The 13,267-nt window shown below is 50.4% G+C and overlaps 1 protein-coding gene and 1 long non-coding RNA gene across 7 annotated transcripts in view; one reads left to right on the forward strand and one right to left on the reverse strand.

Annotated features, from left to right (window-relative positions):
• LOC137327050 (MAP7 domain-containing protein 2-like) overlaps positions 1-13,267 on the reverse strand; it is a 223,939-nt gene that overhangs the window by 75,717 nt on the left and 134,955 nt on the right. For 3 of the 5 annotated variants that reach the window (XM_067992440.1, XM_067992439.1, XM_067992443.1), the window contains 2 exons: positions 12,898-12,996; positions 12,381-12,491 (listed from right to left, as the gene is read on the reverse strand). The exons of 1 other annotated variant lie outside the window; for it this stretch is intronic. In XM_067992440.1, coding sequence (XP_067848541.1) covers positions 12,381-12,491; positions 12,898-12,996 — 210 coding nt within the window. The remainder of the gene's footprint in view (positions 1-12,380; positions 12,492-12,897; positions 12,997-13,267) is intronic. One more of the 5 variants, XM_067992441.1, reaches the window with a different exon arrangement.
• The window catches only part of LOC137327052 (uncharacterized), a 111,937-nt gene that overhangs the window by 5,407 nt on the left and 93,263 nt on the right, over positions 1-13,267 (forward strand). The window lies entirely within an intron of this gene.

Below are 13,267 nucleotides of genomic sequence, written 5' to 3' on the forward strand. Positions count from 1 at the left end.
TGGGGATTTATCCATTTTTAGGCCTGCTAAAACCGCCAATACCTCCTCCCGCTCGATGTTAATATGTTCGAGTATATCACAGTCCCCCTGCCGTATTTCTATGTCTACATCGTCCTTCTCCATAGTGAAAACAGATGCAAAAAATTCATTTAGAACCCCTCCTACATCTGCCGGCTCCACACACAGATTGCCATTTTTGTCCCTAATTGGGCCCTATTTTTTCCCTAGTCATCCTCTTACCCTTAATATACTTATAAAACATCTTAGGATTTTCCTTTATTTTGCTCGCCAGTGTTTTTTCATGGCCCCTCCTTGATCTCCTAATTTCTTTTTTAAGTATCCCCCTGCACTTTTTGTACTCCTCTAGGGCTTCCTCCATCTTTAGCCTTTTGTATCTGCCAAAAGCCCTCCTTTTTTTCCTAATCCATTCTCGTATATCCCCTGACATCCAAGGTTCCCTGGAGTTCTTGGAACCACCCTTGACCTTTACGGGAACATGTTGCCATTGTATGGTCCCAATCTCCCTTCTGAAAGACTCCCATTGCTCCGATGCGGATTTTCCTACAAGCAGCTGATCCCAGTCCATTTTGGCCAGATCCTGCCTTATCCTATTAAAATCGGCCTTCCCCCAATTTAGAACCTTTATTTCCGGCCCCTCCCTGTCCTTTTCCATGACCACCTTAAATCTCACCGAATTATGGTCACTGTCACCAAAGTGCTCACCGACTAGCACTTCTTCCACTTGGCCGGCCACATTCCCTAGAATTAGGTCCAGTACCGCCCCCTCTCTTGTAGGACTTTCTACATGCTGGCTCAAAAAGCTCTCCTGGATGCACGTTAAGAATTTTGTACCCTCTAAGCCTTTTACACTCTGAGTATCCCAGTTAATATTGGGGAAGTTGAAATCCCCCATTATTATTACCCTATTATTTGCACAATTTTCTGAGATTTGCCTACATATCTGTTCCTCTATCTCCCCCTGACTGTTTGGGGGCCTATAGTACACTCCCATCAAAGTGCTTGCCCCCTTTTTGTTTTTAAGCTCCACCCATATGGCCTCATTTGAGGAACCTGCTAATATATCATCCCTCCTTATGGCAGTAATTGATTCTTTAATTAATATTGCGACCCCCCCTCCTCTTATACCTCCCCCTCTGTCTCGCCTGAAGATTCTGTACCCCGGAATATTGAGCTGCCAGTCTTGCCCCTCCCTCAACCATGTCTCTGTGACAGCAACAATATCATACTCCCATGTGTTTATCAACACCTTCAGTTCATCCACCTTATTCGCAAGACTCCTTGCATTAAAATAGATGCCATCCAGCCTTGCTCTTACATATTTGCCCTGTCTTCCAAGCTGACTTGTTTTTTTCTCAATATTTGGCTGCACATCACCCCCTATTGTAGCTCCACTCTGTATCCCATCCACCTGCCAAGTTAGTTTAAACCCCCAATTATACCTACCTGGGGGATATGGTGAGAGGGAGGTGGGTATAATTGAGAAGAGACGGGAAGATATGCTGAAAAGGCAGCTAGGAATATTTTAGAAGAGACTGGGGAATATGGTGACAGGGTACGTAGGCATAATTGAGAAGAGACTGGGAGATATGGTGAGAGGGCAGGTAGGTATAATTGAGATGAGACTGGGGGATAAGGTGAGAGAGCAGGTAGGTATAATTGAGCAGAGACTGGGGGATATGGTGAGAGGGCAGGTAGGTATAATTGAGATGAGACTGGGGGATAAGGTGAGAGAGCAGGTAGGTATAATTGAGCAGAGACTGGGGGATATGGTGAGAGGGCAGGTAGGTATAATTGAGCAGAGACTGGGGGATATGGTGAGAGGGCAGGTCGGTATAATTAGGAAGAGACTGAGGGATATGATGGGAGGGCAGGTGGGTATAATTGACAAGGGACTGGGGGACATCGTGAGAGGGAAGTTGGGTATAATTGAGAAGAGACGGGAAGATATGCTGAAAAGGCAGGTAGGAATATTTTAGAAGAGACTGGGAAATATGGTGACAGGGTAGGTAGGCATAATTGAGAAGAGACTGGGAGATATGGTGAGAGAGCAGGTAGGTATAATTGAGAAGAGACTGGGGGGTATGGTGAGAGGGCAAGTAAGTATAATTGAGAAGAGACTGGGGGATAGGGTGAGAGAGCAGGTAGGTATAATTGAGAAGAGACTGGGGATAGGGTGAGAGAGCAGGTAGGTATAATTGAGAAGAGACTGGGGGGTATGGTGAGAGGGCAAGTAAGTATAATTGAGAAGAGACTGGGGGATAGGGTGAGAGAGCAGGTCGGTATAATTGAGAAGAGACTGGGGATAGGGTGAGAGAGCAGGTAGGTATAATTGAGAAGAGACTGGGGAATATGGTGAAAGGGCAAGTAGGTATAATTGATAAGAGACTGGGGATATGGTGAGAAAGCAGGTAAGTATAATTGAGAAGAGACTGGGGGATATGGTGACAGGGTAGGTAGGCATAATTGAGAAGAGACTGGGGAATATGGTGAAAGGGCAAGTAGGTATAATTGATAAGAGACTGGGGATATGGTGAGAGAGCAGGTAGGTATAATTGAGAAGAGACTGGGGATAGGGTGAGAGAGCAGGTAGGTATAATTGAGAAGAGACTGGGGAATATGGTGAAAGGGCAAGTAGGTATAATTGATAAGAGACTGGGGATATGGTGAGAGAGCAGGTAGGTATAATTGAGGAGAGACTGAGGGATATAGTCAAAGGGCAAGTAGGTGTGATGCAGACCAATCTATATGGGTTTTTGAGAAAATTGGCCTTCAAGCTTTTCTACAGATTGTTTAGTTCCATTACCATCTTCCCCACCAAATTACCAGGAATTGCACAGACTGATAGCCATCGTGAACCCATACATCTCCCCCCTTGCTCTGAGGAGTCAGATCTCAGTTACCTGGCAATATGCGCATTATATTATATAAACGGGGTATGGTTATTAAAAAACTCAAGAACTACTTTCTTCTCCTCACTGATCTTTCTAACTATTGTTCGTTTAGAAATGAATCACATCCGTTTTTCAGCATCAGTTATACACTGAGATTATCATCCCGAATGTGCTATTTGCTCTATCACAAAAAAGGAAACTAGCATAATTTCACTGACACATTCCCTCATTATTCTCTCACTGTATGTCTTACAATTACCTCAGACTGAGATTCCTGCTCCCCAATTCCTTCATCTCAATACCTTGCTTCGTCTTGGCCAAAGATCGGTAACTCCAACTAATGTGACTGCAGCCTGAGATATAGACCAGCGCTCCAAATCATATCAGACTCAATGAATACATCACATTACTGGTCTATGCTGAAAATGACAAGTGAGCAATCTGTTGCATAATTCGTAGAATCTTACAGCACAGGAGGAGGCCATTTGGCCCACTGTGCCTGTGCCGACTCTTTGGAAGAGCGATCCAGTTAATCCCACTCCCCCACTCTTTCCCCATTGCCCATCAAATATTTCCTTTTCAAGTATACATCTAATTCCCTTTTGAAGGTGATTACTGAATCTGCTTCTATCACCCTTTCAGATCATAATAACTCGCTGCATAAGAAAGATTATCCTCATCTCCTCTTGTTTGGATGGTATTTTTAAAAATTCATTCTTGGAATGTGGGCGTTGCTGGCGAAGCCGGCATTTACTGCCTATCCCTAGTTGTCCTGAGAAGGTGGCGATGAGCCTTCTTCTTGAATCGCAGCAGTTAAGGTGGGAGAGGTAATCCCACAATGCTGTTAAGTAGGGAGTCGACCACAGTGATGTGAGACTTTGGTATGGTGAGCAGCAGGCGCTAATAGCCACATGGGAATATGATGTCGTGGTGATATTGGAGACCTAGCTTAAAAAAGGACAGGATTGGGAACTAAATATTCCTCGATACAAGGTGTTCAGGAAAGATAGGGAAGGCAAGAAAGTTGGGGGGTGGGGGGTGGTGGCAGTATTGATTAAGGAGAATATTGCAGTGTTGGAGAGAGAGGATGTCCTGGAGGGGTCAAGGACAGAATCTATTTGGTTAGAGTTAAGAAACAATAGAGGTGCCATTACACTACTGGGTGTATTCTGTAGGCCACCAACAAGTGGGAAGGATATAGAGGAGCAAATTTACAGGGAAGTTACAGAGAGGAGCAAGAACCATAGGGTAGTGGTAATGGGGGACTTCAACTAATGCTTGAGGACTGGACAATTGCAAACGTTACATCCTTGTTCAAAAAGGATCTAAGGATAAACCCAGCAACTACAGTTTAACCTCAGTGGTGGGGAAGCTTTTAGAAATGATAATCCGGGACAAAATTAAGTGTCACTTGGACAAGTGTGGATTAATAAAGGAAAGCCAGCACGGATTTGTTAAAGGCAAATTGTGTTTAACTGAAATGACTGAGTTTTTTGATGAAATAACAGAGAGGGTTGATGAGGGCAATACAGTAGATGTGGTGTGTATGGACTTTGAAAAGGCATTTGATAAAGTGCTGCATAATAGGCTTGTCATCAAAATTGAAGCCCATGGAATAAAAGGGGCCAGTGGCAGCATGAATACAAAATTAGCTAAGTGACAGGAAACAGAGAGTAGTGGTGAACGGTTGTTTTTCGGACTGGAGGGAGGTGTACAGTGGTGTTCCCCAGGGGTCAGTGCTGGGACCACTGCTTTTCTTGATATATATTAATGACTTGGACTTGGGTGTACAGGGCACAATTTCAAAATTTGCAGATTATACAAAACTGGAAGTGTAGTAAACAATGAGGAAGATAGTGATAGACTTCAAGAGGATATAGACAGGCTGGTGGCATGGGCGGACACATGGCAGGTGAAATTTAACGCAGAGAAGTGTGAAATGATACCACTTGGCAGGAAGAACGAGTTGAGGCAATATAAACTAAATGGTACAATTCTAAAGGGGGTGCAGGAACAGAGAGACCTGGGGGCATATGTACACAAATCGTTGAAGGTGGCAGAACGGGTTGAGAAAGCAGTTAAAAAAGCATACAGGATCCTGGGCTTTATAAATAGAGGCATGGAGTACAAAAGTATGGAGGTTATGCAGAACCTTTATAAAACACTGGTTCGGCCACAACTGGAGCATTGTGTCCAGTTCTGGGCACCGCACTTTAGGAAAGATGTGAAGGCCTTAGAGAGGGTGCAGAAGAGATTTACTAGAATGATTCCAGGGATGAAGGACTTTAGTTACGTGGATAGACTGGAGGAGCTGGGGTTGTTCTCCTTCGAGCAGAGAAGGTTGAGAGGAGATTTGATAGAAGTGTTCAAAATCACGAAGGCTTTAGATAAAGTAAATAAAGAGAAACTGTTCCCATTGGCAGAAGAGTCGAGAACCAGAGGACATAGATTTAAGGTGATTGTCAAAAGAACCAAAGGCAACATGAGGAAAAACTTTTTTATGTAGTGAGTAGTTATGATCTGGAATGCACTGTCTGAAAGGGTGATGGAAGCAGATTCTTTCGTGGCTTTCAAAAAGGAATTGGATAAATACTTGAAGGGAAAAAATTTGCAGAACTACGGGGAAAAAAAGGGCGAATGGGGCTAACTGGATTGCTCTTACAAAGAGCCGGCACAGGCTCGATGGGCCGAATGGCCTTCTTCTGTGCTGTAACCGTTCTATGATGCTATGACTAGAATCACATATAGACCCAGATCGGGTAAGGACGGCAGGTTCCCTTCTCTGAACGATATTAGTGAACCAGTTGGGTTTATACGACAATCATAGTCATAGAGTCATAGAGTTATACAGCACGGATAGAGGCCCTTCGGCCCATCGTGTCCGCGCCGGCCATCAGCCCTGTCTGCTCTAATCCCATATTCCAGCATTTGGTCCGTAGCCTTGTATGCTATGGCATTTCAAGTGCTCATCCAAATGCTTCTTGAATGTTGTGAGGGTTCCTGCCTCCACAACCCTTTCAGGCAGTGAGTTCCAGACTCCAACCACCCTCTGGGTGAAAAAGTTCTTTCTCAAATCCCCTCTAAACCTCCCGCCTTTTACCTTGAATCTATGTCCCCTTGTTATAGAACCCTCAACGAAGGGAAAAAGCTCCTTAGTATCCATCCTATCTGTGCCCCTCATAATTTTGTATACCTCAATCATGTCCCCCCTCAGCCTCCTCTGCTCCAAGGAAAACAAACCCAATCTTCCCAGTCTCTCTTCATAGCTGAAGCGCTCCAGCCCTGGTAACATCCTGGTGAATCTCCTCTGCACCCTCTCCAAAGCGATCACATCCTTCCTGTAGTGTGGCGACCAGAACTGCACACAGTACTCCAGCTGTGGCCTAACCAGTGTTTTATACAGCTCCATCATAACCTCCTTGCTCTTATATTCTATGCCTCGGCTAATAAAGGCAAGTATCCCATATGCCTTCTTTACCACCTTATCTACCTGTTCCGCCGCCTTCAGGGATCTGTGAACTTGCACACCAAGATCCCTCTGACCCTCTGTCTTGCCCAGGGTCCTCCCATTCATTGTGTATTCCCTTGCCTTGTTCGTCCCTCCAAAGTGCATCACCTCGCACTTTTCCGGGTTAAATTCCATTTGCCACTGTTCCGCCCATCTGACCAACCCATCTATATCGTCCTGCAGACTGAGGCTATCCTCCTCGCTATTTACCACCCTACCAATTTTTGTATCATCAGCGAACTTACTGATCATACCTTTTACATTCATATCCAAGTCATTAATGTAGACCACAAACAGCAAGGGACCCAGCACCGATCCCTGTGGTACCCCACTGGCCACAGGCTTCCAGTCACAAAAACAACCAATCCGACAGTTTCATGGTCACTATCACTGAAACCAGCTTTTCATTTCCAGACTTTTTTCAAAACTGAATTCAAATTGTCAGACTGCCAAGTGGAGATCTGAACTCACATTCTGTGGATCGTTAGTGCAGGCCTCTAGATTACTGGTCCCAGTATCACAACCACATCACCTTATCCCTATTCATAGGCTTCAACTCAACAAGTTGTGATAACAGTCTCTTACTTTCTCTACGAAATGATTGTGCTTCTTTAGTTGCCTCTGGATTGTCCATATTACGCCTCCATAATGTGCACCAATGGCAAAGAATCACCATGAAGGAGAAGGTAATGATGGGCTTTCTTCTTGAATTGGACTGCAACGGTTCAAGAACGCAGCCCACCGCCACCTTCTGAGGGGCAGCTGGAGGATGGGCAACGACGCCCGCATCCCGAGACTGGATAAAGGAAACAAAATATCTGATCACAGCTTGAGCCTCTCGTTGAGCCTCTAACTTGTGTCCGTGGGCTCAGGCAGCTTTCAAAGGGGAGCAAATAATTTTCTTTACCTGAAGGGGACAACTGGTTGTGTCTTGGACGGATGCCCTCAATCTGGTTGAACTGAAACTAAGGCCCCGAGTTCAATGTTCTGCTGGTCTGCTGTGCCAGCTCTTCACCATTTCCCGGCTGATGGAACGTCCAGCAGCCGCCCACCCCACAACTCCCCTTACAAGGCAAGTGATGACCAGGGACGACTTCTCCTAAGCTGGGAGTTCCTGCTCTTGGTGCTCGCTCCGTACCCAGTGTTACCGTGGAGATCGTTATATTGAGTGAGTGGGAAAGGGACCAGCCTCCTTGAAGCTTCAAAATTAATACTTTTCAAGGTTGCCTCCGGATGAGCCTCCTTGCCGGGGTTGGGGAGGGGCCTCGACAACCCTACCCCCACTCTAAGGCCGCACCAAAGATACAGGATCCACGGGCACGGGGCAACCCCACGCTAATGAGGTGCTGTATGACCCTGCAAACTCTGGCCAAGCTGGTACTGGGGTGGAGGGGAGGGCCGTGGTGTATGGTTTCGGGGGGAGGGGGGGGAGCTATGTGTTTGGTCCTGGGGGTGGGGGACCATGATGCATGTTCCTGGGGCGGGGGACGGAACCATGGTGTGTGGTCCTGGGGGGGGGGGGGTGGATGACCATGGTGTGTGGTCCTGGGGGGGGGGGGGTGGATGACCAGGGTGTGTGGTCCTGGGGGGGGCGGGGGGATGACCAGGGTGTGTGGTCCTGGGGGGGGCGGGGGGATGACCAGGGTGTGTGGTCCTGGGGGGGGCGGGGGGATGACCAGGGTGTGTGGTCCTGGGGGGGGGAGGGTGACCAGGGTGTGTGGTCCTGGGGGGGGCGGGGGGGATGACCAGGGTGTGTGGTCCTGGGGGGGGCGGGGGGGATGACCAGGGTGTGTGGTCCTGGGGGGGGCGGGGGGATGACCAGGGTGTGTGGTCCTGGGGGGGGAGGGTGACCAGGGTGTGTGGTCCTGGGGGGGGGGGGGGATGACCAGGGTGTGTGGTCCTGGGGGGGGAGGGTGACCAGGGTGTGTGGTCCTGGGGGGGGGGGGTGGATGACCAGGGTGTGTGGTCCTGGGGGGGGCGGGGGGATGACCAGGGTGTGTGGTCCTGGGGGGGGCGGGGGGATGACCAGGGTGTGTGGTCCTGGGGGGGGAGGGTGACCAGGGTGTGTGGTCCTGGGGGGGGGGGGGGATGACCAGGGTGTGTGGTCCTGGGGGGGGCGGGGGGATGACCAGGGTGTGTGGTCCTGGGGGGGGAGGGTGACCAGGGTGTGTGGTCCTGGGGGGGGGGGGGGATGACCAGGGTGTGTGGTCCTGGGGGGGGGGGGTGGATGACCAGGGTGTGTGGTCCTGGGGGGGGCGGGGGGATGACCAGGGTGTGTGGTCCTGGGGGGGGCGGGGGGATGACCAGGGTGTGTGGTCCTGGGGGGGGGCGGGGGGATGACCAGGGTGTGTGGTCCTGGGGGGAGGGGGTGACCAGGGTGTGTGGTCCTGGGGGGAGGGGGTGACCAGGGTGTGTGGTCCTGGGGGGGGGAGGGTGACCAGGGTGTGTGGTCCTGGGGGGGGGGGTGACCAGGGTGTGTGGTCCTGGGGGGGGAGGGTGACCAGGGTGTGTGGTCCTGGGGGGGGGAGGGTGACCAGGGTGTGTGGTCCTGGGGGGGGGGAGGGGTGACCAGGGTGTGTGGTCCTGGGGGGGGAGGGTGACCAGGGTGTGTGGTCCTGGGGGGGGGAGGGTGACCAGGGTGTGTGGTCCTGGGGGGGGGAGGGTGACCAGGGTGTGTGGTCCTGGGGGGGGGGGAGGGGTGACCAGGGTGTGTGGTCCTGGGGGGGGGAGGGTGACCAGGGTGTGTGGTCCTGGGGGGGGGGGGGAGGGGTGACCAGGGTGTGTGGTCCTGGGGGGGGGAGGGTGACCATGGTGTGTGGTCCTGGGGGGGGAGGGTGACCAGGGTGTGTGGTCCTGGGGGGGGGGGGGATGACCAGGGTGTGTGGTCCTGGGGGGGGAGGGTGACCAGGGTGTGTGGTCCTGGGGGGGGGGATGGGATGACCAGGGTGTGTGGTCCTGGGGGGGGGGATGACCAGGGTGTGTGGTCCTGGGGGGGGCGGGGGGGATGACCAGGGTGTGTGGTCCTGGGGGGGGGGGGGGGATGACCAGGGTGTGTGGTCCTGGGGGGGGGAGGGGATGACCAGGGTGTGTGGTCCTGGGGGGAGGGGGGGGATGACCAGGGTGTGTGGTCCTGGGGGGGGGAGGGGATGACCATGGTGTGTGGTCCTGGGGGGGGGGGGGGAGGGGTGACCAGGGTGTGTGGTCCTCGGGGGGGGAGGGTGACCAGGGTGTGTGGTCCTCGGGGGGGGAGGGTGACCAGGGTGTGTGGTCCTGGGGGGGGGAGGGTGACCAGGGTGTGTGGTCCTGGGGGGGGGAGGGTGACCAGGGTGTGTGGTCCTCGGGGGGGGAGGGTGACCAGGGTGTGTGGTCCTGGGGGGGGGAGGGTGACCAGGGTGTGTGGTCCTGGGGGGGGGAGGGTGACCAGGGTGTGTGGTCCTGGGGGGGGGAGGGTGACCAGGGTGTGTGGTCCTGGGGGGGGGAGGGTGACCAGGGTGTGTGGTCCTGGGGGGGGAGGGGTGACCAGGGTGTGTGGTCCTCGGGGGGGGAGGGTGACCAGGGTGTGTGGTCCTGGGGGGGGGGGGGGGGGGATGACCAGGGTGTGTGGTCCTCGGGGGGGGAGGGTGACCAGGGTGTGTGGTCCTGGGGGGGGGAGGGTGACCAGGGTGTGTGGTCCTGGGGGGGGGGAGGGTGACCAGGGTGTGTGGTCCTGGGGGGGGAGGGGTGACCAGGGTGTGTGGTCCTCGGGGGGGGAGGGTGACCAGGGTGTGTGGTCCTGGGGGGGGGGGGGGGATGACCAGGGTGTGTGGTCCTGGGGGGGGGGGGGAGGGGTGACCATGGTGTGTGGTCCTGGGGGGGGGGAGGGTGACCAGGGTGTGTGGTCCTGGGGGGGGGGGGGGGATGACCATGGTGTGTGGTCCTGGGGGGAGGGGGGGATGGCCTGACCCTTGAGGAATCTCAGTGTCTGGTGGTTGGTAAATTTAAAGCAGGAGTTGCGTTATTACCTGTGATCTGAAGCAGTATTTCGTTGATCAATAATTATTTGCATTCCAAATGCTTGCACAAGCTCTTCCTGCCTCACTGACTTGAATGTCAATCTTTAAGTTATTTACAAATAAAAAGAATTTTGATTTCTGGATGCATTGGGGGAGAAAGTGGTGATGGGTGGAGCACCCTCCCGATTTACACCCCACCCGATTTACACCCCTCCCGATTTACACCCACCCGATTTACACCCCACCCGATTTACACCCCTCCCGATTTACACCCCTCCCGATTTACACCCCTCCCGATTTACACCCCTCCCGATTTACACCCCTCCCGATTTACACCCCACCCGATTTACACCCCTCCCGATTTACACCCACCCGATTTACACCCCTCCCGATTTACACCCACCCGATTTACACCCCTCCCGATTTACACCCCTCCCGATTTACACCCCACCCGATTTACACCCCGTTGACTGCTGATTCACCTGTTTTACACTGTTGCCCGAGACCAATTTCACCCCATTACTTCTTAATTTACTGCTAAAGGGAATGCTCAAAGCTCGTTCAGTAACCAGCGCATAAAGGAAGGAAGCAAAGTAGCCACTTTCTTTGTCAGCTGCTTTGCAATTACAGAGTTGACAAATAGACAGTCAATCCTAAAGGAAAACAAAGATATTTTGCAGTCGTAGTCTCTCGAATTTCATGTTAGCGTAAAAAATTCAAAATAGAGATAATCCAATGTGACAAGAAATGGATCTTTGACCATGAATCCCATACAGGAGTCACCAATGAGGAGAGGTGCAGAGTGAAGGCTAGAGTCCAACCAAAAGAACAAAGGGATTGATTGGACAAGTAACTCGGGCCTTCTTTAATCCATGTCTTATCAGCCAGTTACAGAGTAACATTGATTGAAATCCACTGACTAGATCCACGTTCGCTTTTTTGGCTGCGGATTAAAAGGACATTGTGCGGAAGGAGAATTGAAAAGAATAAAATTAGAATATGGATATCAGAGAGCCATGTCAAGCTGAACTTAAACAAAACTCTGTTAGATAACTCCCTACAAAATATAACACAAAGTTGATTGTACAGAATCCATTCATTTTTATTGCTTTGTTGAACATTCAGTCGTTAGATGTGATGGATATGTAGACTTTAAACTAAAAATGCCTTCATTGGATGTTACTTGGTTTTAAATTTACTTGGTCAAATGTTAATCCTCATCTTTGGTTTGCCTCTACCATGTACCGGTCGCCAAGTGAGAGAGCAACAGAAAATCTGTTGCTAGGCCTTCACCAACGGCACCATGAATGATAAACATAGGGACAGGAGGTGGCCATTCAGCCCCTCAAAACTATTCCGCCATTCAATCAGACCATGGTTGACCAGTACCTCAACTCTAGGAGTGCCAGCAGCCTCAATCAATTGCCCTCCTCTGCATGGGTGGTCTGTCTGTGACTCGCAACTCACCAGATGGGCAATTATGAATCCCAAGCCCACGCTGTATTGCTCTGTGCTGAAATGCTCGAACAAGGTGTTGTTTTACCCAGTGACCATTACATGGCCTGCTCGAAGTCTCAACTGGAATCATTGGACAAATGCACTTGGTGGTGCGCCATGGGGAAGGCACTTTGCATTCTTTTACACGCAGTGCAGGCAATGCAACAAAACATGAGCAGGGACAATAACATTTCATCTCAAATTTAAATTAGCTTTAACTCCATCCATTGGGCAGATACATCATCATCCTCAGAAATTCACAACTGACCCATTTGAGAACTCTAATGTTTTTGCTTGCTGTTGTCCAAATTGGCATTTGACTCGATTATTGGCATCTCATGGCAGTAACGCAATAAAGGCAGTGTGCGCGCACGGCAATGTAGCAAATACAGGAAAAAGGCAACGGTAATAAAGCCGCAGAAGCACATCCCACAAGGACCACGCGCAATACCCAGCAGGATAATCACTTGCCTCTTTCAGGGGGATGTGGGGCCGTTGTTGAAGAGGAGGGCAGGAGCTTGCTGGCCGCTGACTCCATTTGTTTGGGAAGATTCACAGCAGAAGCTGAAAGTCTGTCAGCCACTGCAAGGAGAGAGGTAGCAAGGACATTTACATTTAGATTGGCGGTTCATAAATCTTTGTTGTGACACAAAAGGACTACAGAGATTAAAAAAAAAACAGGTTGTAAATCGCAGTGACATGCACGCGTAACAGTCTCATAACATACAGTCTCACTCGAGTGCTGGAAAAAGAAATGTAGCTCGCCTGTTAAAAATGATATGATAACCATGCTTACCAATTACTGAGAGAAAGGTTAATGAGAAAACATAAGCCAGTTACCCAAAATATCCACACTTCAAGCAGTAATAATAAAAAGAGCAAAGACCATTGGGACAGTGGGTGGGTAAAACAGATTGGTTAGACAAGTGGGCAACACACTAGAAATGTTAAAAAAAACACACGAAGGAATAGTAATTTTCCCAAATACCAGCAATGGACTCAGCAGCATCAAAGGCCACAGGCTCTGAAGGAGGGTAGGTGTTGGCTGCTAAATCTAAAGGAGGGGGTGGGGCATTTTCTGATTCACCTACATGACACAGAATCAGAATAAAGGGCATCAATTGGCTGCGGAACTTTGAAAAGACAGTTTAATTGCTTACAGCAAATAATAAAAGGAAAACATTTCAACAGACAGCACAGCGCAGGTAATTAAGAGCCAGCTCCCCACGCCCTCACATACTAGGACTGAATGCAACATGTTGTATTCTCAGAGCAGGCCCGTGTCTCACTAACTCCCATCTTGCAGCAAATGTACCTTTTTGGCTCAAAGCAAAATCTTTTATCCATCAGCAAATGCG

Source organism: Heptranchias perlo, chromosome 11, assembly GCF_035084215.1.
Source record: "Heptranchias perlo isolate sHepPer1 chromosome 11, sHepPer1.hap1, whole genome shotgun sequence".
Lineage (NCBI taxonomy): Eukaryota > Metazoa > Chordata > Chondrichthyes > Hexanchiformes > Hexanchidae > Heptranchias > Heptranchias perlo.